This window comes from Giraffa tippelskirchi, chromosome 9, assembly GCF_054371585.1.
Source record: "Giraffa tippelskirchi isolate mGirTip1 chromosome 9, T2T-mGirTip1v1.2.pri, whole genome shotgun sequence".
Classification (NCBI taxonomy): Eukaryota; Metazoa; Chordata; class Mammalia; order Artiodactyla; family Giraffidae; genus Giraffa; species Giraffa tippelskirchi.
Window position 1 is genome coordinate 96,052,171 of NC_137283.1, and position 25,124 is coordinate 96,077,294.

General features: G+C 39.9%; 1 protein-coding gene across 2 annotated transcripts in view; it reads right to left on the reverse strand.

Annotated features, from left to right (window-relative positions):
• CLVS2 (clavesin 2) overlaps positions 1–25,124 on the reverse strand; it is a 181,533-nt gene that overhangs the window by 47,436 nt on the left and 108,973 nt on the right. The window contains exons 6-8 of one of the 2 annotated variants that reach the window (XR_014065601.1): positions 14,526–14,636; positions 7,779–7,999; positions 2,105–2,235 (exon numbers count right to left, since the gene is read on the reverse strand). Coding sequence is in view for 1 of the 2 variants with exons in the window: in XM_081530543.1 (XP_081386669.1) it covers positions 7,779–7,999; positions 14,526–14,636 (332 nt within the window). In the remaining variant the exon portion in view is untranslated. The remainder of the gene's footprint in view (positions 1–2,104; positions 2,236–7,778; positions 8,000–14,525; positions 14,637–25,124) is intronic. The other variant, XM_081530543.1, reaches the window with a different exon arrangement.

A 25,124-nucleotide genomic window follows, 5' to 3' on the forward strand; every position in this document is an offset into this window, starting at 1 on the left:
CAAAAATAATTACAAGATTAACTGATAAACTGACTCTTTCATTTAAATAAACAAATTCATTTCTAAAGAGAGAATGAAGAGGAAGGTGAGAACAGTTATATCAGGAGGTTTATTTTCTAAGTCATTTTCACTGTTTTATCTCAATAATAGGTATTAGATGCATAAATCAGAATGGAGACTAACCACAGTTGAATATGGTGTGTGTTTGTGTGTGTGTGTGTCTGTGCAGGAGAGAAAGAAAGAAAGGACAGGAGCAATAATAATTTACCTTAGAAAACAGTACATGAATAAAATACACTTTAACTCAATTGACAATTGCACAAAACACCAATAATTAGACCTGTAACATTATTTTTCTTAGACTCAACTAAAATAATTGGCTCCCCAAGATGAATCCATGCTAAAATATGCAGAGGTTCATTTAATGTCCTGCACTAGAGTGTTAACCTGACAACTAGTGCCCACTGGACTATAAGTTCCATAGGCAGGGACTTTATCAGTATCTCTCCTTGCTACAGACACTGTGTGTCAGAGTCTGTTACACAGTAGGATTTCAATGTCTTAATTCTTATCCAATAAATACTTTCCAAACTGAAAGAAGCTGGATGTCAAGCATTCAAACTGGAGAGTGATGAAGATAAAGCAATTTATCCTGTGAAGAAAAAAATTCTTTACAGAAGTTATTTTAAAATCACACGAAGTATACAAATGTTGAGGAACATCCTAATAATATTAAGTACACACCAAAGCTCTTCAGACAGCATAGAGTCTACACATTTAGCATTTGCTATAATGTTCTATTAAAATACACATTGCACACACACACACACACACACACGTCTTATATTGTTACTTTCCTTAACTACTTTGGTGGCACAGACGGTAAAGCATCTGCCTGCAATGCGGGAGACCTGGGCTCAATCCCTGGGTTGGGAGGACCCCCTGGAGCAGGAAATGGCAACCCACTCCAGTATTCTTGCCTGGAAAATCCCATGGACGGAGGAGCCTGGTAAGCTACAGTCCATGGGGTCACAAAGAGTTGGACACAATTGACCGACTTCACTTTCTTTCTTTCATGGCAATTTAATAAAATATTTTAAATTGCAGTGCACTATTCAACCTGGGATTACGTTTCTAGTTTGCTTTTATCATGCACTACAGATGTTAGAATTGTCCGATTATGAACGCTGCTTGGCTTCAAATGCAGAGAAATTCCTCAACAAAGTAAGACAGAAAGAAACAATTTCTGATTAAGACGTTTTTGGTATTTAATTGTCCCAAGTGTATTGTTGTTTTAGTCTAGATTTTCTTTTTGCCCTCTTGTACAAAACAACAGGGTTATTTGCGTACAATTGGTTATTGAATTGGTTTTTTTCAACTACAATAGAGGAAGCTATCTGTCATTAACCCATAGTACATCTTAGTCTCCAGGCTCTGCTGTCTTTCAATGAATAACTTTTTCCCATGAAAACCGGTAATTTAACTGTAATTATCCAGGTATCATTTATTCATTTATTATACATTTACAACATTGTGCTATACCTTAGTGTTTGAAAGACTAGATTTTGGACAGAAATGGATTCCAATTCCATTTCCTGTGATTTACTAGTTTCGTGACTGGAGGCTATTTAAATGTCCTAAGATTTTGTTCCCTTACTTGTGAAATGGGGAAAATAACATCTACATCATACAGATGTACTAAGGATCAAATGCAATAATGCATGCATAATCCCCAGCATTAATTCTGGCAAATAGCATATGGTAGCAGTTAAAGAAATGACTTACAGAATACTACTGCTTGTGTTCCAATATTAGCATTGTGCCTTTGTAGCTATGGAGCATGTAGAAGTTACTTACCTTCTCTGTATCTGGGTTTCCTCATCAATAAGATGGATACAGTATCACCTTATTAGTTGTTTAGAAAAGCAAAGGAGTTGATACATACAAAACATTAGATAGGGTTTGACAGGTAGTAACAATAGATGCTGAATATTATTTAATAAACTGGAAGCACATATTACCCATAATGTAATGAGCTTTGTATTCTTTCACTTGATTATGCTATCTCTCCACAAATTTACACAGAACATAATCTTCTTCCTACCGTGCTCAGTCACAGTCATGTCCAACTCTTTGAGACCCCATGGACTGTAGCCCGCCAGGCTCCTCTGTCCATGGGATTCTACAGGCGAGAATACTGGAGTGGGTTGCCATTTCTTCTTCCTATACAGGAAGCTGAATTCACCCAAAGGAACAATTATCTACAGCTCATTTGTGAAGGAATGATTTTTCCCCCTCTCAATCTAAAAATGATATAAAACTGGAAAAGAAAATGAAGGAAAGGTGGAATCTAGAAACAATTTTCTCCCATCCTTGATGGGGAGCTGCTATTCCCTGCCAGAGAGAAGATAAAATTCACGTGAAACAACTCTCTCGATCTCATTCTTCAGGAGTTTTCAAATAGAACCATACAGGCTTCACAAGATGCAAAACCTATACCAAACAAAGGGTGTCTGAAATTACAATCAGCCCAAGCTAGAAGCAAGAAACTCAGGGTTGGGGAAGTCATCATGCCATGAGCCAAGTCTGCAGGGGACAAAATGGCCTAATTAATTGGAAAAGAGAAGCAAGATCCAAAAAGACTTCAAAAGGTGGATCGCCAGAACCAAATCTAACAAGATGATGTCAATCAATTAAAATAATGTGCTTAGAAGAAAGAGCTAAATATAGAAATAGAGGATTATGAAGATAAATGTCTAGAAATAAGGAAACTAATTTTAAGGAGCTCAATATGAGTCAGCAATGTACCTTGGCTGCCTGAACGACAGCAACAGTGACAACAACAGTAAACAAAGGAAGCCAATGAGGTCTACGCTGCAGAGCCAGGGATTCTGGAATCTCAGCAGAAGCAATGACAGCATGAGATGTCACCTCTACATTTCTAAACACTGCACTTAAAAGGGGCCACAGACAGACAGCAGAGAACTCCTTCATTCATTTGACTGGTACCGATAGGCTCAATAAAGGACAGAAATTGTAGGGACCTAACAGAAGCAGAAGATATTAAGAAGAGGTGGCAAGAATACACAGAAGAACTGTACAAAAAAGATCTTCATGACCCAGATAATCACGATGGTGTGATCACTCACCTAGAGCCAGACATCCTGGAATGGGAAGTCAAGTGGGCCTTAGAAAGCATCACTACGAACAAAACTAGTGGAGGTGATGGAATTCCAGTTGAGCTACTTCAAATCCTAAAAGATGATGCTGTGAAAGTGCTACACTCGATATGCCAGCAAATTTGGAAAACTCAGCAGTGGCCACAGGACTGGAAAAGGTCAGTTTTCGTTCCAATCCCAAAGAAAGGCAATGCCAAAGAATGCTCAAACTACCGCACAATTGCACTCATCTCACATGCTAGTAAAGTAATGCTCAAAATTCTCCAAGCCAGGCTTCAGCAATACGTGAACCATGAACTTCCAGATGTTCAAGCTGGTTTTAGAAAAGGCAGAGGAACCAGAAATCAAATTGCCAATATCCGCTGGATCATCGAAAAAGCAAGGGAGTTCCAGAAAAAAACATCTATTTCTGCTTTATTGAGTATACCAAAGCCTTTGACTGTGTGGATCACAATAAACTGTGGAAAATTCTGAAAAAGATGGGAATACCAGACCACCTGACCTGCCTCTTGAGAAACCTGTATGCAGGTCAGGAAGCAACAGTTAGAACTGGACATGGAACAACAGACTGGTTCCAAATAGGAAAAGGAGTATGTCAAGGCTGTATATTGTCACCCTGCTTATTTAACTTATATGCAGAGTACATCATGAGAAACGCTGGGCTGGAAGAAACACAAGCTGGAATCAAGATTGCCGGGAGAAATATCAATAACCTTGGATATGCAGATGACACCACCCTTATGGCAGAAAGTGAAGAAGAACTAAAGAGCCTCTTGATGAAAGTGAAAGAGGAGAGTGGAAAAGTTGACTTAAAGCTCAACCTTCAGAAAACTAAGATCATGCTATCTGGTCCCATCACTTCATGGGAAATAGATGGGGAAACAGTGGAAACAGTGTCACACTTTATTTTTGGGGGCTCCAAAATCACTGCAGATGGTGATTGCAGCCATGAAATTAAAAGACGCTTACTCCTTGGAAGGAAGGTTATGGCCAACCTAGATAGCATATTTAAAAGCACAGACATTACTTTGCCAACAAAAATCCATCTAGTCAAGGCTATGGTTTTTCCAGTGGTCATGTATGGATGTGAGAGTTGGACGGTGAAGAAAGCTGAGCGCCAAAGAATTGATGCTTTTGAATTGTGGTGTTGGAGAAGACTCTTGAGAGTCCCTTGGACTGCAAGGAGATCCAACCAGTCCATCCTAAAGGAGGTCAGTCCTGGGTGTTCATTGGAAGGACTGATGTTGAAGCTGAAACTCCAATACTTTGGCCACCTCATGCGAAGGGTTGACTCATTGGAAAAGACCCTAATGCTGGGTAGGATTGGGGGCAGGAGGATAAGGGGACGACAGAGGATGAGATGGTTGGATGGCATCACCGACTCGATGGACATGGGTTTGGGTAGACTCCGGGAGTTGGGGATGGACAGAGAGGCCTGGCGTGCTGCAATTCATGGGGTCGCAGAGAGTCGGACATGACTGAGCAACTGAACTGAACTGAACTGAACTAGTGAGCCTCCTTTGTGCACCACACTCTACTCCAGGCACTGAAGATTCAGAAGAGAACAGCATAGACAAAGCCACTGAAAGTCTCCCTGAAGCTTACATTGCAGGATGAAAGGGATAAATAATTAAATCAAGTCAATCATTTCACAGGCTAATAACGAGCTATAAAGAAAATAAAGGAGATGATTGATTGGAAGTGACTAGAATGCAGAGTAGAGCTTATTAAGACCTGGTGACTGAACAAAAGACCTTCTGGAGGAGGTGACCTTTGATTGGGGCCAGCCATTGGAAGATAGAGGAAAAGGACATTCCAACCAGAAGCTGAAGGAGAATAAAGAAAAATCTTGTGTGTGAAAGGTGGAGAGAAAAGGGAGGAGAAAAACTTGGAGGAAAGAGGTAGGCAGAGTCAGATTATGCAGTATATTGTAAGTCACAATATGAAATTGATTGTACGCATTGTATAATTACCAGTCATCAAAAATTCAAAGCAGAGAAGTGAAGTGATCTGATTTACATTTTAAAAATACTATTTTGATTGACACATGGATAATAAATGGAGAAGGATGAGGGTAGAGGCAAAGACAGCAGGTAAGAAATTTTGGAGGAAGTGCAGGTGATGAGGATACAGCTAAGGCTGCAGAGGATATGAGAGAAGTATGCTCAGAGGAAGGGACCACCCTAGTTAACAAGTTACAAAAGGAGGGGCTGAAAGAAATAAGCATTGCTAGCTGGCAAGGGAAAAAAACTGAGGCCACCTATGGGAGCTGTCTCCGAATCCTCCTCTAGCTCAGTTCTAGAGTGAGGGCACTCCGGGTCATGCTGTCACAGAAGAGCAGAAAAGAGTTCTATTCACAACGTGAAAGACTCTGTACCTCATAGACTGGAATCCTGTTCCATTACATATAAACTATGTGACTTTGGGGACACAAATGTCTGTTTAATAGGGTTGCTATGAAACTTAAATGAATTTTACCAAAAAAAAGTACCTGGTAAGGGCTTAACTCAGGGCTTCCCTGGTAGCTCTGGTAAAGAATCTGCCTGCAATGCAGGAGACCCTGGTTCAATTTCTGGGTCAGGAAGTTCCCCTGGAGAAGGGACAGGCTACCCACTCCAGTATTCTTGGGCTTCCCTGGTGGTTCATACGGTAAAGAATCCACCTGCAGTGCAGGAGACCTGGGTTCTATCTCTGGATTGGGAAGATTCCCCTGGAGGAGGGCATGACAACCTACTCCCGTATTCTTGCCTGGAGAATTCCCACGGACAGAGGAGCCTGGAGGGCTACAGTCCATGGGGTCACAAAGAGTCGGATATGACTGAGCAACTAAGCACAGTAGACAAGGGCCTAACTCACAAGAAGTTGGTAATAAATGATAGATTGTTATCATTATTAGGATTTTTATCAGAAGGAGCCTATTCTTAGGCAATGGCTTTTAACCATTTTTGTCTTAGAAACTTATGAAATATGCCTTCTCTCCAGAAAAAAATGCACTATACACACAAATACACACACATAAATGTGTGTGTATATGTTAGCCACTCAGTTGTGTCTATTTGTGACCCCATGGACTGTAGCCCACCAGGCTCCTCTGTCCATGGAATTCTCCAGGCAAAAATACTGGAGTGGGTTGCCATTCCCTTCTCTTGGTGTCCTGCACTGTAGACAGAATCTCTACCCTCTTAGCCACTGGGGAAATATATATATATATATATAGTCTATATATATTATATACACCCATATATATACACCCACACATATGCACACACAGTTTTGAACACAGCTTTTAGCACTTAACAGACTCCTTTGAGAGCCCATCAATGAACCCTTTTAGCAGAGCATAAAACTCAAATTAGGAAGCCTTGTTTTAAAGGGAAATGAGTTGAGAAGCCCGAACTTCATTTAAACATAATCTTGTCAATTAATGGAGAAATTAAAGCTGGAGATGTCACTGACCTTCCTATTTTGTCCAAGTTGTTGTGGAGCAGTCTGGGAGAGAAAGGCATCAAACACACACACACACCCCAGCATTAGCAACAGCAACAAATAAAAGAGGTCAGTCTAAAATAACAGGTTGTCACTGCATAACTGAAAGACCACAAAATTGTCATCAGAGAAGGATGTAAGACAGTGTTGGGGATGACATGTAAGATGCTCTTGGGTCCTCCCTGAACTAGGTGAAGAAAAATTGTAGGAGCTGTGGTTCCTATATTTCCGGGATGGGAAATCAACCAAGAAATAATATTTGTTGCTATTACCCACATGAAGCCTGGGCTGGTACAGCCTGGGGCAGCATGAGAATTAGAAGTCTTCTGGTTTGCCACAGAACACGAACACAGAGTCAGTTTTGCATTTGCATGTGTCTAGCAACCCCTTGCCCTCAATCACCAGTAGACTATGGCAAGACATATGTTTTATACACACTGAATCCAAAACATTTAGGAAAGCTTCTATTACAGAGCATATGTTGAATAAATACACATTGATTGAGAGAAAACAGGCCTAATAACACCATAAGAGTCAAAGCAGAAAGTTAGACATTCTCAACAATGAATTCTGTAAAGATTAAAGCTGTAGGGAAACAGAAGGTTTTGCCCCAGGAATGGCTAGATAGAAACGTTTAAACAGAAACCTGGCAGATACTGAAAAAGGAACAGAAGCTTTGAATGATAATGTTTGAAGTGTGTGTGTATGCGTGTGCTTGCTATGGATCCCTTTCTTCAAATGAAATCTTACACAGAAGTCCAAAAAATTGTTTAGACAGTCAGTTTCACCACAGTGGAGAGGGGCACTGTCCCCATGCCACCCCACTTGCCCTGAGGCACTCAACCAGAACCTTAAAATACAGTTTGAAAAGCCACTGGATTGAGTGACTTCTAAGGGGCCAGCTAGACTCTCTGTGAATCTGGAGCAGAACTCTGAGATGAGGTTACCTTGAATGACTTTATCTTTGACTCAAAACTCCTAGACATCCAAACACAGGAGCATGAAAGACTTTAAAATCCCACCAAGTATCTACTTTAGAAAAATATAAAACCTGGAGTTGTATCAGGCGTCCCCACCCTGGCCCAGCCCACTTGCCAGGTGCCCCCAGCTGACCTCTTCATGGACTTGGGGGATAGTTCCTTCTCCACCCCCTTGACAGGCGTGCTGTAGGAGTCCACACTGTATTCACTGTCGTCATCATACTCGTGGTCCAGCAGTGTTCTTGCCCAGGTTCCCATGTCATAAGGGGGAAGCATTCCTCCAAACTCAGAGGGCAGAATCTCAGGATGAATTAGTTGGTGCAGACTGTTCAGGTTGTTACCATGCAAAAATATCTACAAACACAAGAAGAGGGTGGGGAAAACAGACCGAGGAGAATAAATGTCATGTCGATGCCAGGGATTGGGATAGGGTAGGAGGAGGGATTGAGGACAGAAAGACCCAGAGCAAGAGTTTTCCATGTCTGCTAACATATTTAAGCCTCTCTTCTACTCTGTGAAACAAGCAGGCTGGTATCGTAATCCTAATATTTCATATAAAAATCCTGAGGCTCAGGGACTTTAAGTAGCTTCTAGAAGGTCAGATCATTTTTAAAGAATTGGAACTGGAAGTTTAGTTTCCTGCTTCGTAGCTGGAAACATGAGCAGCATCTAATGTGCCTACTTCGATCTGCACATTATCCTGGTGTTAGTTGTGCAAAGCTGATGATGTGCATAATGAATGCTATTAAAACAGACTTTTCTCATGAGGGACTCATCAACTGCTGAGCCCATTCAAGTTATTGAACCCCAAAGCTGTCACCAGTATGGCTTTGCCATTATCATCAATAAAAATAAGAATACTGTAACCACTAAATTACTGCTTTCTAATGCAAAGTATGTGATGTAAATAAAAGTAGATTAGCATCATCACAATGAAAGGTTGACTGAAGAGTCACATCCCAAAGGAGTCATGTCTTGTTATGTTGCCAGCATCTTCTCTGCTACAGATTTTCATGCTTATCATTCAAATCATAAATGGAATGAGTTGAAACTGTAAAGCTGTGTGTATACGTTAATCATTGTTATTACTGTCTACACAGAGCTTTTTGTTAAATTGGAGGATCACTTAAGCTACATGGTCAAGATTGGTTTCTCCCTAAATAGCTACCTCTTTTCTCTTCTTTTATATCAATCTCAAAACTGCAGATCAGTCTTCTCTAATAAAGTACTACTGTCATCTTATATAGATTTATATATTTATTTAAAGATTATAGCTTATAAGTGGCTTAGAAATAATCTCATATTTCAGGTTCAAGATGAACGAGCTAAGACATTCATCTTGCTTTCCATACTTTTAGAATCCACCTAAGTAAACATTTTGGAAAACAAAGAAAGACTGTGTGTGCATGTGCTTAGTCACTCAGTTGTGTCCAACTCTGTGATCGCATGGACTGTAGCCCACCAGGCTCCTCTGTCCATGGCGATTCTCCAGGCAAGAATACTGGAGTGGGTTGCCATGCCCTCCTCCAGGGGCTCTTCCCAACCCAGGAATTGAACCCAGGTCTCCTGCACTGCAGGCAGATTCTTTACTATCTGAGCCACCATGGAAGCCCAAAGAAAGACTCATTTATATCAGATAAAATGAGAAGAATGGGAGTCACCAATCAACAAGTAATACTAATAAATTATGGAAGAGTATAAAAGCACGTGAGAGCAGGTGCTGGCCAAAATGATCACAGCAAGTGGCTGGTGGAATACATAATACTACAGAGGTGGAAGATACTTTCTGACCCAAGTTAAATCAGGTTATTTGCAAATTTTCCACCTTCCCACTCCTATTTACAGAGCACAACAGCCTAGGAGAACACACACACCCCTATAATTTTCCTGAGAAGATGAAATTCTAATGCCTGAAATTCCTACTTTATTAGGTATACAACCTTTCTTTCATCAGATGTGTTGCTTCATATCAGAAACCTTCTCTTTCAAGTCATGCAAGAGTTATGGTGATAAATCCATAGAAAAGTAAATGTAATTCACACTACTTCTTCTCTTTTTGCCAACACTCTGTTACCTCCTCCCTCAACATCGCTGTCAGCTTTGGCCTTGTTTCCTCTTTCCCTGAAAAAAAACAGGGCAACCAGATGAGATCCACCCACTAGCATCTGTGTCCATATGCTTTGCCTTTGCTCCCAGCACAATGGAAGAATACACTCTACATAGGCCAACCCCTCCACCTGTGCTCTAGAATTCACCCTCTCTTCCACTCAGTTATATTTCCCAAGCAATTATCTCTTGTCTCTCTCACATCATCAGATTTCCTCTTTGTTCTGTATGTCTTCCATCAAAGAACAAACACACCAATTTTACTCTTGCCTACTCCCATACAGATGCATTAAACCTATCTTGACCCTACTTCTATTTCCAGTTATCCTATTTTCTCCTACTGCAAAACTTAACAAAGAAATTATCTATATTCATTGCCCAAGTACATTTGTCCCATTTTTCCTGAATCCAATCCAAATAGGTTTGCCTCCCACCACTACACGGAAATAGCTCTTGTCAAGATCCTTCTCATTGCTAAATTCAGTGTCCAATAATTCTCTATGCTTATTTTTCTTAAACTCTCAGCAGCACTGGATAGGGTAGATGATTCTCTTCAATGAAAACATTTTTTCCCAGGATCTCTTGGTTTCCTACTATCTGATAGATGCCTTCTTCAGTCCCTTTTGCTGGTTGTTCCACTTCTGCAATATCTTAACATCACCTCCACTTAAATGATCGGTGGGCACCTCGAACATATCGTATCCAAAACAGAACTTATAACTTTCTCTCCTAAATCAGATTCTCCCTATTTTCAAGGTTAACTAATGGTACAGATATGCTTCTAGTTACTCAGGCCAAAACCTTTGACTCATCTTTTACTTCTCTCATAATCTAAGTTGTCAGTAAATTCTTTTGGCACTACCTCCAAACTGTATCCTGAATTCAAACATCTGAACAACTCCACTGCTACAACCCTAACTCAACTGCTATCATCCTTTCCACTGCATTACTACACTAGCCTCCCAACTGCTCTCCCTACTTCCACTCTTGCCACCAGGACTCTACTCGCAATACAGCAGCCAGAAGGACCATGTTAAAACATCAGTCAGATCATATTAGTCTGCTCACAATCCCCCATTGGCTTCTCCTTTCTCTTAGAGTAAATCCTTTAAGAGCCTCTATGAACACCTTCAGTGAACACATCTCCTGCAACTCATCTGCTGCAGCATCCACACACACATTTGTCTCATCATTTATTGAAGTTTTACTACATTCTCCCCCTTATATATTTTTTTTCCTCCATTTCACACAAGAAATCTGGTCCTTTGGGGCTCCTCTGCCTCAGATTACCTTACAATTAAAGTTGGGCTGAATCTTTTAATTAAAAAATTTTAAAGCTTAAAATTTTATTTTCCTGAACTGTGCCATTAAAGAGATTATGGTAGGAGACCATAATTACAGAAAGAGGAGGGTAAAATATTTTTAAGAATTAGCAAGGAGTAGAAGAGAGAGTCCATGATACTGAGGAAGACATAGAAGCTTATGACAACTAGTAGGAAAATCTGTTTCCTGTCAGCTCTTGGGGTGTGGCGGGACCACATCCATGGACCAGCTAAAAAGTTCACTGGGATAGTGGATTGAAACTTAGTTATTGGATTCTAACTTTAGTAAAGATGCTTGGGTCCAAAAAGAGACCTTAATTCAAGGAACTAATACTAGCTTGATCAGTGAACGTGTCAAAAGTGGCCATGATGGATTTAAGTTAGGCTCTACATGAAATACTCCAGACATTGGTGAAATTTTGAGAAGGGATCTCTGTAACACTTAAGGTTGACATTCCCATCAGCCCAGCATGTTGGAAACTCAAAATCTGCTTTAATTTAAGAAAATGAAGAACTAAATGTCCATTTGTGAAAGATGATTCACAACTTTTCTTTAGGTTTTCTTTTACCAGTTTTTCAGAACATAGATTTATAGCATATGCATTATAAGGTGCTTGAGTAATACTGTAAGGCTGAATCACTTGGGATTCCAGGAAGGAAATATAACAATAGTTTTGTATTGTGCATTGATTATATAACCTGAAATTAAGGGTGTTTTAATTTATAATTATTTTCTCATACAAAAATTGCCAAGTCGTATAGTTTTAATTAAAATGGTAAAATTCAAATACCTCACTTCCATCTAGAATAGTGCCAGCTATGTCTTCTTGTAGACATTGTCAAAATCATCAAATTCCACCAAATAACTCCCAAACCTAGAGCTTTCCTCGTTTGTAGATTTGACACTCTTCAGTCTTTTCAACAGAGCAGAATCATGTCAAAATAATGTCACAACAAGTTACCCCCTGAGCTCAGTCTTTCAAATGCTACTCATTTCACTCTGACTGAAAGCCCAGATCTGATGACAGTGTGCAAGGCCCTCCAAGAGCTGGCATACCAGGTTCCCACCCATCCAATGCCCTACTATCCTCTCCAATAGCTCATTTGGCTCCAACTTTTCTGACCTCCTTGTGTGTATGCTAACTCGCTTCATTTGTGTCCAACTCTTTGGACCCTATGGACTGTAGCCCACCAGGCTCCTCTGCCCATGGAATTCTCCAGGCAAGAATATTGGAGTGGGTTGCCATGTCCTCCTACAGGGGATCTTCCTGACCCAGGGATTGAACTCATGTCTCTTATGTTGCCTGCATTGGTAGGCAGGTTCTTTACCACTAGTGCCACCTGGGAAGGCCTCCTTGCTATTTGTCAAATATTCCAGGCTTGTTTTTACCCAAGGACCACTGCCTTTGCTATTCCCTGTACCTGGAAGAGTCTTGCCAGTAAATCCATATTTTCAGTTCTACTATCTCCTAGCTGAGATTTAGAGCAAATGGTTTCACCTTCCATGCCTCATTTTCCCATCTATAAAAGGAGAAAAATAATAATGCTTACCCTAAAGCCTTGTGGGAAGGACTAAATGAGTTAACATATTGAAAGTACCTAGAACAGCATGTGGTGTAGAGTGAATGCTACATTTGCTGTTCACTGGTATAATTTGTACTAAAAACCCCAGCAGGTACTTTGGATCACCTGATCATCCCCTCACAAAAGAATGCTTGAAAGTGTTATTTCTGAGGCACGTCAATCCATTGTTTTGAACTATAAATTGAAAATTACCTTGATTTACAAATATTCATTGGAAGGACTGATGCTGAAGCTGAAATTCCAATATTCTAGCTACCTGATACGAAGAGTCAACTCATTGGAAAAGACTCTGATGCTGGGAAAGATTGAGAGCAGGAGGAGAAGGGGACGACAGAGGATGAGATGATTGGATGGCATCACCGACTCAATGGACGTGAGTTTGAGATGCTGAAGGACAGGGAAGCCTGGTGTGCTACCGTCCATCGCGTCGCAAAGAGTCACATACAACTTAGCGACTGAACAACAAATTAACGTGAGTCTTGGTGATAGAAATAATTCCTAATATAAATTATCATTGTCTACAAAATTCCCCCTCCTAAATTACTAAAACATATTCAACAAATTCATAAGCAGAAAACTCTCTATTCACAAATGTTTGAAACCAACACACACCTAACATTAATTTTACTTTCACACTCACAGTAAGGCTCTATGGCACTAAAATACCTGAAGTGCCTTCTCATTCACTGAGAAACATGGAAAATGATCTTCTGTATGGATTTAGAAGTAACTATATTTTACTGTGGAACTAATCATTTGAAAATTGGTCACAGCACAGTGGTAAAAATATCTCTAAATGCGAAGCTATTTGGATTCAAATGTTAACTCTACAACTTTACAGCTGTGTAAATGAGTAAGCAAGTTATTTATCCATCCTAAAACTTACTTTCCTCAGATTTGAAACAGAAATGATGTTACTAATCATACTTTTCAGAGATATTTGCAGGATAAGATGAAATAATGTATATTAAATGCACTTTAAAATCATTATAATGATTAATGTGCTCGGTATTGTAGTATGGGGGCTTCCTAGGTGGCACACTGGTAAAGAACCCACCTGTCAATGCAGGAGACACAAGAGATGCAGCTTCCATCCCTGGGTCAGAAAGATCCCCTGGAGGAGGAAATGGAAACCTGCTTCGTATTCTTGTCCAAAAAAATTCCATGGACAGAGGAGCCTGGTGGGCTACAGTCCATGGGGTCCCAAAGAGTTGGACACAACTAACTGACTGAGCACATGCACTGTGTCAAATGAGTTAGATAAATTCTTGTATTCTCAGAAAAATGATTATTTTGGAACATACTTTGAATATCCTAGTTGTTGGATAAAACTAAATCTTGGAATTCAAGTAACCTGTAATTTAAAGAAACATTAAAATTTCTACACCTGAACATTCTGTCTGTAATATATGATTGCACATGACAATCATTACAAAATTAGATATCACAAAATTCACCATATATAATGCAATACATATTGTGAAATAACTAACACCCATTTATCAACATATAAAAAACTTCTGTCTAAACGTTACATGAAATTGTGTACCAATACAATACAGTAACATGGCATAATTTTTTTTTTTACTTTTAAACTGAGGCTTTAATATATTATGAATGTGCTAACATGTTCTCCCCATTTGTGGAAAAGCAAGAGAGCTAGTTTTTAAATATTTTTTTCACAGATACACTGTTCAGACTTAATCACAAGGTTTTAAATTTTGTAAAATATCTTTTATGTTAAATAGTTGCATTCAATATAGAAGCACACTTTTGTTGTAGCAAATGTTATACACACAGTATGCATCATAATTTATTGAATGGGGAGCAGAAAGGAAACAAAAAAAACCAAAGAAGCAAACAAATACCCTTTTCCGAGTCTTCTCCTTCAGGAAAGGCCGGATCACGGTGTATAGGGCATGGATGTACCATGGTTGGTTAACAAAATGAATTCCTCCAAATCGTGCTGGGAAACTATCCTAGAGTAACACGGAGAAGGGAAAAAATCAAAACACACTTTAAAACATTGCGGTTAAGGGAAGGTATTATGGTGAACAAATTTGTTATTCCACACACTTAAATGAGATTATCTGTATAGCAAAGGAGAAAAAGAAAAAAGAACCTTACTGCAATTAACATTGTAAATTTCATATGGAAACTGAAAGAATATGTAATAAAGCACATCTTTCTCAAGAACCAGTTGTTGATAGGAATTTCAGTGTTTTTAAGAGTGCCACATTTCAAGCTTGCAAATTCCTGACAGTCATTATAAACCAAGAAACATAAGTAAAAGACCTGAGAAATTTGTTGCACAATGAATCTATATTAGATATGTGTGTATTAAATTATATTTAAATTAAAATGTTTTATTAATTTTCAGTGTAGACATCTATAATGTAAGGACTATCACATACCAAACTCATTTTATTCTCTTTATTATCAGCTTTACTTACTATGAACACTCTCCTTATTCCAGCTACCAAAAAAAGGAAATGTGCTTAAGCAAAATAAAAACCTGGAAATGTAGTGTAAGAAAATTTGCACACGCATTTTGTCAGGTTAAATGAAAGTTACACACTCTGTTCTCATCCCACAGGAGGAAAATGGGGCTATTACAAAACCAGCTTCTCTTTCAGTAAGAACTCTCCTGTGCAAGATTTGCATCTGAAGTGATGCAGAGGTGTTTTCTTCCTATCTGTGACTAAATAAGTGCATCTCAAATCCACCCTTAAATCTAAATAGAATCCTTAAATCAAACAGATTACAACATTTGACAGTCCTAAGATTCTGCATAAATGCACCTGATGGTTCAAAATTCCATGCTGAGCTGACTACAAAAGTCTCCTATTAAAAATCCATTCACTAGAAGTCTCTCTTGAGTGGCATCATAATAATTAACATATTTCTGGATACTACTTAGAGCATAAATAGGAACAAAAGAAAAGAAACTGAAATAATTGTAAATCTATGTTCTTAATTTAAATTTTCTCTTGAATAAGATTCAAAAGATTTGAAAACACTATTTTGTTTTTAGGGAACACATGAGCATTAAGGGCTTGGTTGGCTCAGACAGTAAAGAATTAGCCTGCAATGCAGGAGACTTGGGTTCGATCCCTAGGTGGGAAAGATCCTCTGTAGAAGGGAATGGCTGGTGACTCCAGTATTCTTGCCTGGAGAATTCCTAGAACAGAAGTGCCTAGCAGGCTACAGTCCATGGGGTTGCAAAGAGTCAGAAACGACTGAACGACTAACACTTTCATTTTATGAGCATTAGAAATTAGTGATTTTGTACATTGGCTTTTGAGTCAACAAACATTTTTTTGGCAAAGAAATTTCTATCTCTGAGAATAATATACTATGAAAATACCACAGTACGTCTAATCATAAATTGGTAAAATGTGTCTTATTCTATGTCAGTGTCTTATTTCTTTTATAAATTTGTGGTTTTCATTCATCAAAAGATTATAACAAAACAAAAATGAATCAGGTAGAAAAGAAGACATAGTTGTTTTTAAATCGTGACATTTTTATACATAAAAAGAAGATAAATAATGTATATACAGTAAAAAGAATACTAAAATGTGCCCTCCATTCAGCTTAAGAAATAGAATATGCTGGTAACCTTGAAGTTCACTGCATTTTCATACTCTTTCACTTACCCACATTTTAAAATTTCATATTTTATTTCAAATATAAACATTTCTTTTGCTTATATGTTATATTATAAATAGATAAATGTCATATTTATTATTTTATACTTACATCTTTTATTTATTTTTATAGTTTATGTTTTTGCTATGTGTGTTAGTTGCTCAGTCATGTCTGAATCTTTGAGAGACCATGAATTGTAGCTCACCAAGCTCCTCTCTCAGGCAAGAATACTACATATACAAATATACCAGGCATCTCCTGGTGGCTCAGCAGTAGGAGGAGCCGCAGGAGATGCGAGTTAGATCCCTGGGTTGGGAAGATTTCCTGGAAAAGGGCATGGTAACCCACTCCAGTATTCTTACCTAGAGAATCCCATGGACAGAGGAGCCTGGTGGGCTACTGGGTCACCCATAGGGCTACCAGGACCCTGTCCATAGCGTCACAAAGAGTCAGACTCAATTGAAGGGACTTAGCTGGCACCATGTAAACTTTATACAAATGTCATAGTGAATGTCATCACATAATGGTGTCATTGAGATTTGTTGGATTTGAAATGTAAACATTTGGTGCATAGCTGCAGTTCACTGTCACTATCATATAGCACACCATTGCGTAGTTGTTGTTCAGTCGCTCAGTCGTGTCCAACTCTTTGTGACCCCATGGACTGCAGCACACCAGGCTTTCCTGGCCTTCTCTATCTCCCAGAATTTGATCAAACTCATGCCCATTAAGTTAGAGACATTATATAACCATCTCATCCTCTGCAGCCTCTTCCTCCTCTTGACCTCAGTCTTTCTGAGGATTAGGGTCTTTTCCAATGAGTTGGCTCTTCACATCAGGTGGCCAAAGTATTGGAGCTTCAGCTTCAGCATCAGTCCTCCCAGTGAGTATTCAAGGTTGGTTTCCTTTAAGATTGACTGGTTTGATCTCCTTGCTGTCCAAGTGCCTCTCAGGAGTCTTCTCCAGCACCAGAGTTTGAAAGCATCAGTTCCTCGGCACTCAGCCTTCTTTGTGGTCCAGCTCTCACATCCATACATGACTACTGGAAAAACCATAGCTTTGACTAGATGGACCTTTGTTGGCAAAGTGATGTCTCTGCTTTTTATTATGCTGTCTAGGTTGGTCATAGCTTTCCTTCCAAGGAGCCAAATGTCTTTTGATTTTGTGGCCACAGTCACCATCTGCAGTGATTTTGGAGCCCAAGAAAATAAAATCAGACACTCTTCCCACTTTTTCCCCATCTATTTGCCATGAAGTGATAGGACAGGATGCCATGATCTTAGTTTTTTGAATGTTGAGTTTTAAGCCAACTTTTTCACTCTCCTCTTTCACCTTCATCAAGAAGCTCTTTAGTTCCTCTTCAGTTAGAAGAGGTGAGATTAAATTGTACCAATTTATACTCTTCCTTCCACCAGTAATGCAGGAAAGTTCTGGCTATTCCTCATACACTTGGTATTGTCAATCTTCCTAATGCCAATCTAACGAGTATAAAATAGGCTCTCTTGACACTTTAATTTGCTACTTGCTTGGTCTTTGCTCATTGTAATTCCATTATTAATAACATTGTTTGATAACATAACCATTTTACTCAGAGGCATTCTGCTTCTGAGTCCTTGAGGGCCTGTCTCTGCTGACCTTGTTCATGGTATCTTGTTCACAGTGAGTTTATATTTGGCCACTATTAATCATTGGGAATCCTGAAAGAGCTATCTTGAGGATGCTTCTTTCCAGGCAAGATCTATATATTAGCTCCTACCAGGTTCTATCAACCTAGTTTGGCTTTAATTTCTCATCTCACCGTTTCTCTGCCTGTAGAAGGTATGTATATGCAAATGTCAGACACATGAGACAATTATTACTTCAGAGTATCAGGGAAGACTATTATCATCATCATTATCAATACTAATATTATTATTACTATTATTATTTTTATACCTGAATATGGAAGAGGTGGACTTCCCTGGTGGCTTGGCAGTGAGGAATCTGCCTGCAATGCAGGAGGAGCAGGAAATGGGGGTTCGATCCTTGGGTTGGGAAGATCCTCTGGAGAAGGAAATGGCAACCTACTCCAGTATTCTTGCCAGAAAAATCCCACGGACCAATGAGCCAGGCAAGCTATTGCCCATGGGGTCGCAAAGAGTCGGACACAACTGAAGCAACTGAGCAAGCATGCAGGGAGAGGCAGACAGGTTTCCTTAAAGTTTGTTTCCCGGCCAGCTGGGATTTTCCCAGCACAACCTTCCCCTAAGGATGTAGCACTTGGAGGAATGCAGGTCCTCATCAGTCACCAACTTGCCCTCAGTGTGTGCAAGCCTCATGCCTGCTCCTGCCAACCCCATAGCCCCAGCGACCATCACTCTCCAAAATTCTAGGTTCTTGTGTGTGTGTGTGCTCAGTTGCATCCAACGCTTTGCGGCCCCATGGACTGCAGCCCATCAGGTTCTTCTGCCCATGGAATTTTCTAGGCAAGAATACTGGAGTGGGTTGCCATGCCCTCTTCCAGGAGATCTTTCCAACCCGGGGACTGAACCCTCATCTCTTGTCTCCTGCATTGGCAGGTGGATTCTTTACCACTAGCGCCACCTAGATTCTTACAGTCAACATTTACCTGCAGAACCATTCAAACTTCACTTAAATTCTTTTTTCTTTCCAGTAGACTCTGTGTGCTGGTCTCTGTTGGGACTTGTCTTATGTTCACTAGAGTTCAATAGATCATCTAGACATATTTTCACTGTGATTTATTCAAGACTTTGGTGTTTCATGGCAGAGTGTTCTCGAAGAATTTTTAACCTACAGCACTACCTAAAGCAGAACTACTTGGTACCCTTTTAAAATATACTCCTGAGTGAACCTTTTGATCTCTAGAACAAAACTGAATGAATGCCAGTTATAGATTTATTTAACCAAAAGTTTTAGCTCAGAGATTTTTCAACTTTGAGAATCATGAAGGTCATGCTTCTTCTATTGTGAAAAAGGAATATGTACATGTAAACACATAACTTACAAATGATGCCATTAGACACATCTTTAAATACAGAATAACTTGGTCACAGTCAAGATGGTGTAAAAGAGAAAGAAAAGCACTGACTCTGAAATCAAGTAGACTTGGGTTAAAATCCTAACTTAATATTGCCTGTGTCCTCTCAGGCATCCAAGTCCACAACAAGGACATGATACTTGACTCCTTCCTTTCCTCACTGTGACACCACTCATTTCCTCTCTCTTTCTCTCCTGCTTGTGGTGTTACCATTATACAAATGATACACCTTTTGTAGTTGCCCTGCAGTCCTTGGATATTCTGTTCTGCTTTTTTTCCTTTGTTCTCTTTGCATTTCGGTTTTTGAGGTTTCTATTGATATATCCTCAAGCTCAGAGATTCTTCCTTAGCTGTGTCCAGTCTACTAAAAAGTCTATCAAAGGCAGTCCTCATTTTTATCACAGTGTTTTTGATCTCTAGCATTTCTTTCTTGGTTCTTTTTTAGAATTTCCACCTCTCGACTTACACTGCCCATCTGTTTTAACCTGCTTTCCAGTTTATCTATTAAAGCCCTTAGCATATTCCTCACAGTTGTTTAAATCCCCAGTTTAATAATTCCAGCATCCCTGCCATCTATCATTCTGATGATTATTCTGTCTCTTCAAATTGTGCTTTCTACCTTTTTTCAGCTATGTATTATAATTTTTTCATGATAGCCAGGCATGATGTACCAGGTAAAAGGAACTATTGTAAAAAGCCTTCAATAGTGTAATGCTAAGATGTGGGGCAGGGTAAAGCGTTCTACAGTCCAGTGGACTAGCTCTCGTGCTTTTAATGATCCTGTCTCTGGACTGTGCACTCACAAGTGTTTGGTTTTTGTTTTTTTAATATTTTTCTCCCCACCTAGGTAGAAAAACATGGCTAAAGTATCCAGAGTTGGGTATTTCTCTTCTCCCATGTGGAAGACGAAAATGGGGAATTTTCTTTCCTTGGGTCAGTTGTGGTAGTTTAGTCGCTAAGTCGTATCTGACTCTTGTGACCCCATGGACAGTAGCCTGCCAAGCTCCTCTGTCTGTGGGATTCTCCAGGCAAGAACAGTGGAGTGAGTAGTCATTTCCTTCTCCACATAGGGCAGTTAGATTCTAATAATACCCAGCCGGTTGGGCTCTGGTTACCTGCACCTACCAGATACTAAATTGTCTCTTAATTTACAGACTGTGAGCTCTTTAAGTGCAGAGGTCGCGTGTTCTCCTGAGAGCAAGCCTTGATGACCAGAGCACAGTGCTCTGGCATATTTAAAAATGGTTCCATTTCCCTACCCCTGAAGCAAACACAAGGGGATTTTTCTCAAATACTTACTGAGAGAACTTGGATCAAGATTCTGGAGTGGGCCAGAATGGGCCATCCACTTTGGTGGGCCATCCACACTTCTGTGGATGGCCCCCTATACCTGCATCCCTCACTGGGGTTTTTCACTCTCAGAATTTTGTACAATGAGCCTCCAGCAATTTATCAATTATAATTCAGGCTGTCCATCTCCAGCAGTGGTTCCCACGTTGGTTTCTGATCAAGAGTTTCTGCCCTACTAAGCCAAGACTGCCTGTATTCACCTGTTTCTCCAGTGTTGGAGGTAGGGGATTGCCCTGTATCCTTATATTATCTTTAAAAATCTAAGAATGGTCATTGACTTTTCAATCTGTTCCATTGTTTCCTTGTTAGGACAGAGTAGCAACTTCCAAGCTTTTTATATGTGAAACTGAAAACCAGAAGTCTGATTCCTTCACTTCTTACCACACCCCAAGTCCTGTAATATTTATACCCAATGCTGTGCAGCTTCATATTTTCATATTCACCTTCCATGCAATGCCAATGTGATCCCAGGAAAATCTGAAATCACTACCCCCATTTCTCTGCTTAGTACCATGTCACTTCCTTCCATCCCCTTCATGTCTGTTCATATTCATGTGCTGTTTTATTATTTGTTGATTCTATTCCTTTTCCCCCCCTTTTTAAAATAATCTGCTCATACTAAACCCTTTAGAATCAGCTCAGCCAACACCTCCAGGAAGCTCTTTTGATCCTTTTCCTCATTTCTCATCCCACTGAAAGAAAGGAAAGTGAAAGTGAAGTCACCCAGTCATGTTGACTCTTTGCGATCCCATGGACTATAGCCTGCCAGGCTCCTCCGACCATGGGATTCTCCAGGCAAGAATACTGGAGTGGGTTGCCATTTCCTTCTCCAGGGAATCTTCCTGACCCAGGGATCGAACCCGGGTCTCCTGCTTTGCAGGAAGACTCTTTACCATCTGAGCCACAGGGGAATCCCCACTGGTAGCCTCATCCCACTACTCTCCCATAAAAGCCTACCTCTACCATCACAGCACTGGAGTCCATCACTGCACCTACCATGAGATACTAAAATTGTCTCTTAATTTATCTGCTTTCACTACTAAACTGTGAGCTCTTTGAGTGCAGAAACCTCTGCATTCAAAGTGTTCCATATGATCTGTTGGTGCTGGGCCTGGCATCCATTTCCACCCACTTCATGCCCACATAAGAGAGCAGGGCATGGAAGGCTAAACCACAGGAATCTTACCACTAGGGTTCTTAACAGGAGAGATCTATATGAGATCCACTTGAGTAAGATTTAAAGGACTAAAAGGAGAGAGGCAGCAGCCACCTTCCTGTGCAATGACAGCTGCTAAACAAGCACCGGGCTTCATCAAGGGCCCAGGGGTAAAGAATCTGTCTGCCAGTGCAGGAGATGCAGGTTTGATCCCTGGGTCGGGAAGATTCCCTGGAGAAGGAAATGCCAACCTACTCCAGAATTCTTGCCTGGGAAATTCTATGGACAGAGGAGCCTAAAGTACATGGAGTCACAAAAGAGTTGGACACAACATAGTGACTAAATAACAACAAAAGCAAGCTCTAGAGGAGCAATTGTCTACGGCAGTATCTGGACGCAATCTTCCACTTTCTAGTTGTCACTTTGGCAGGTAAAAGTCTGCTGGGACATCAGTCAGTAAGAAGGTAAAGACATTTGTTTACTGACCTCTGAATCACATCTGCAGGGTTGTGACCTCAAAACAAGAGAGCAGTCACAGTCCTCCCTAATTCTCATTCCTCCTGCTCTTCCAATGAGGTTTTAGGCACTCACTCTCTGCATTTAAATCCACTTTCCCTTGAACTATCCAGAGATTTCTGTTTTGTGCACTGAATGCTGATCCAGACTGTGCTTGATTCACTTTTATACTCCTAGTGTTTTGAAAATGTGTGTATATATGTGTGTGTCCCAGAGCAAAGCTAGATGAATATTTGTTAAATGAAATAGATCTTGATATTTATTATTTAACTAAGCCATATTCTCTGAGCTACAATTTGTTTATCTGCAAAATGGGAACAACATTTAATAGGACTGCTATGGCTAACCATTGGTGTTACTCATCCAGCACACCTCCTTGGTATTAAGCTACCAAGTTAACAATCAACTCTCCCTTTACACAAGTGGAAATGACCGTGGAGGAAATTTTATAATACGGTTTACTGGGCAGCTGTTTGGCCTTAAATAACACTACAGAGTGGATGCATGTGTGCTAAGTTGCTTCAGTTGTGTCCTACTCTTTGCGACCCTAAGGACTGTAGCACACCAGGCTCCTCTGTCCATGGGGTTCTCCAGACAAGAATACTGGAGTGGGTTGCCATGCCCTCCTCCAATACTACAGAGTACAAAACAATAATAAAAATATCAAGAAAATACAATATGCTAATCACTGGCTCTGCTGGGCACATTGCTGTACACTGGAGACAATGAAACGCTTTGCAATTAATGAGAGTAGGGCCAAAAAGGGCTGAAGAAAGTTAACAGAATTTCTATCCTCCAAGAGCTATTGCCAATTCACCTGCTTGCATTCATTTTCCCTTGAGCAGAACATTTGGGCTTAATGCACAAACTATCTTGAATAAATTCTTCAGTTAATGCAAATGTGACCCACTAAAGCTCTAGTGGAATTCAGCATCTCTCCAAGCCTCTGTAGACCATTCAGTTCAGTTCAGTCACTCAGTCGTGTCCGACTCTTTGTGACCCCATGGACTGCAACACACTAGGCTTCCCTGTCCATCACCAACTCCTGGCGCCTGCTCAAACTCATGTCCATTGAGTCAGTGATGCCATCCAATCATCTCATCCTTTGCTGACCATAAACTTAAATACATATCATTCTTTGGGAGAAGATGGATTTGGAAGTACTTCTATCCTGTAGTATGTGAGTTTCTTTAAGAGGTGACTGCCTTGACAAACAATTGTAAAACAAGCTCAGTTTAAAGCAAAGCCTTGACCATCTCCTCACTGGCACAGAAAAACTATAGACACTATACACCTTGGTACCATTGGCACTATATGGAGGAGTAAACGTATTTATGGGGCCGCCAGGTGGCTCAGTGGTAAAGAATCTGCCTGCCAAGCAGGAGACACAGGTTTGATCTCTAGGAGGGAAGATCCCCTGCAGAAGGAAATGGCAACCCACTCCAGTATTCTTGCCTGGAGAATCTCATGGACAGAGGAGCCTGGCAGGCTACGTCCATGTGGTTGCAAAAGAGTCAGACATGACTTAATGACTAAACAATAACACAATGACAAACATATTTGTATCTATCAAATACACATAACTGATTATTCACATATTTCTAGCAAAAAATATGTTTGCTCCAAATATCTAGCCATTCAAGAAAAAAGCTGGAGAATCTATTAGCATATTACTTGAATTTTTTAACCAATCTTGATGAAATATAAAAATTGTGTAATAAGATTAGTACTACTATGAACAAACTGTGAGATTTAAGAGCATAAATCAATATAATTTCTGGTGTAAAGTCTGAGGTCATAAATGTGAGGAAAATGAACTTTCTATTATTAAATCCACAACTTTGGTCTCATTTCACAAGTAAGACTAATTAGAATTCCTAAACCATACTGTCCAGGACTCCTAAACTTTTCAACTCTGTTAAGAATTGTCCTCCATGTGAATATAGGCAAAAATTTAACTTGTAGTTCACCCACTCAGAATTAGATCTATTCAGCTTTTTAAAATGCTTTTCGTTTTGTCTTTTCTTGCACTTTTTTATAGCGCTTAGTTTCAACTACTGTATGTGCTATGGCAAAATTCCTTTAGTGATAATGCACCAGCACCTAGAAATTAGATCTTTAATTCCATAACTCTATCCCTAAAGTTACATTAGAATAAAAAACAATACACTATTCTTTTATGATGCTTTTAGTATAAATATAAAACATGCTTGTTGCAGAAATTTTTAACACAAAATAAGTATAATTTTTAAAAAGTCACTCACAATTTTACCAACCAGAGACAAAAGCAATACTCGAAGCATCTTGGGATATGCTTCCTTTTTTTTTTTCAGTTAAATTTTATATAGATGACATGAAACTCTATCTAATAGTCAGGAATTATGATAATAGTTTTTTTTAATAATGGCATGTATGTATTCAACATATGTAACATCACTCTCTCTAAAAGTATGAGCAGATATAGAAAGTAGGTGACTACCGTAGCAACTGATACTACTGGTTCCTTAGGTGGGCTTCCCAAGTGGCTCAGTGGTAAAGAATCTGTCTGCCAATGCAAGAGACATAAGAGACACGAGTTCAATTCCTGGGTCGGGAAGATCCTGAGAAGGCAATGGCACCCCACTCCGGTACTCTTGCCTGGGAAATCCCATGGACAGAGGAGCTCGGTGGGCTTCAGTCCATGGGGTCGCAGAGTCGGACGCGACTGATGACCAAGCACGCACGCACGTTCCTCAGGTAGGATCATGTGAAATTAAA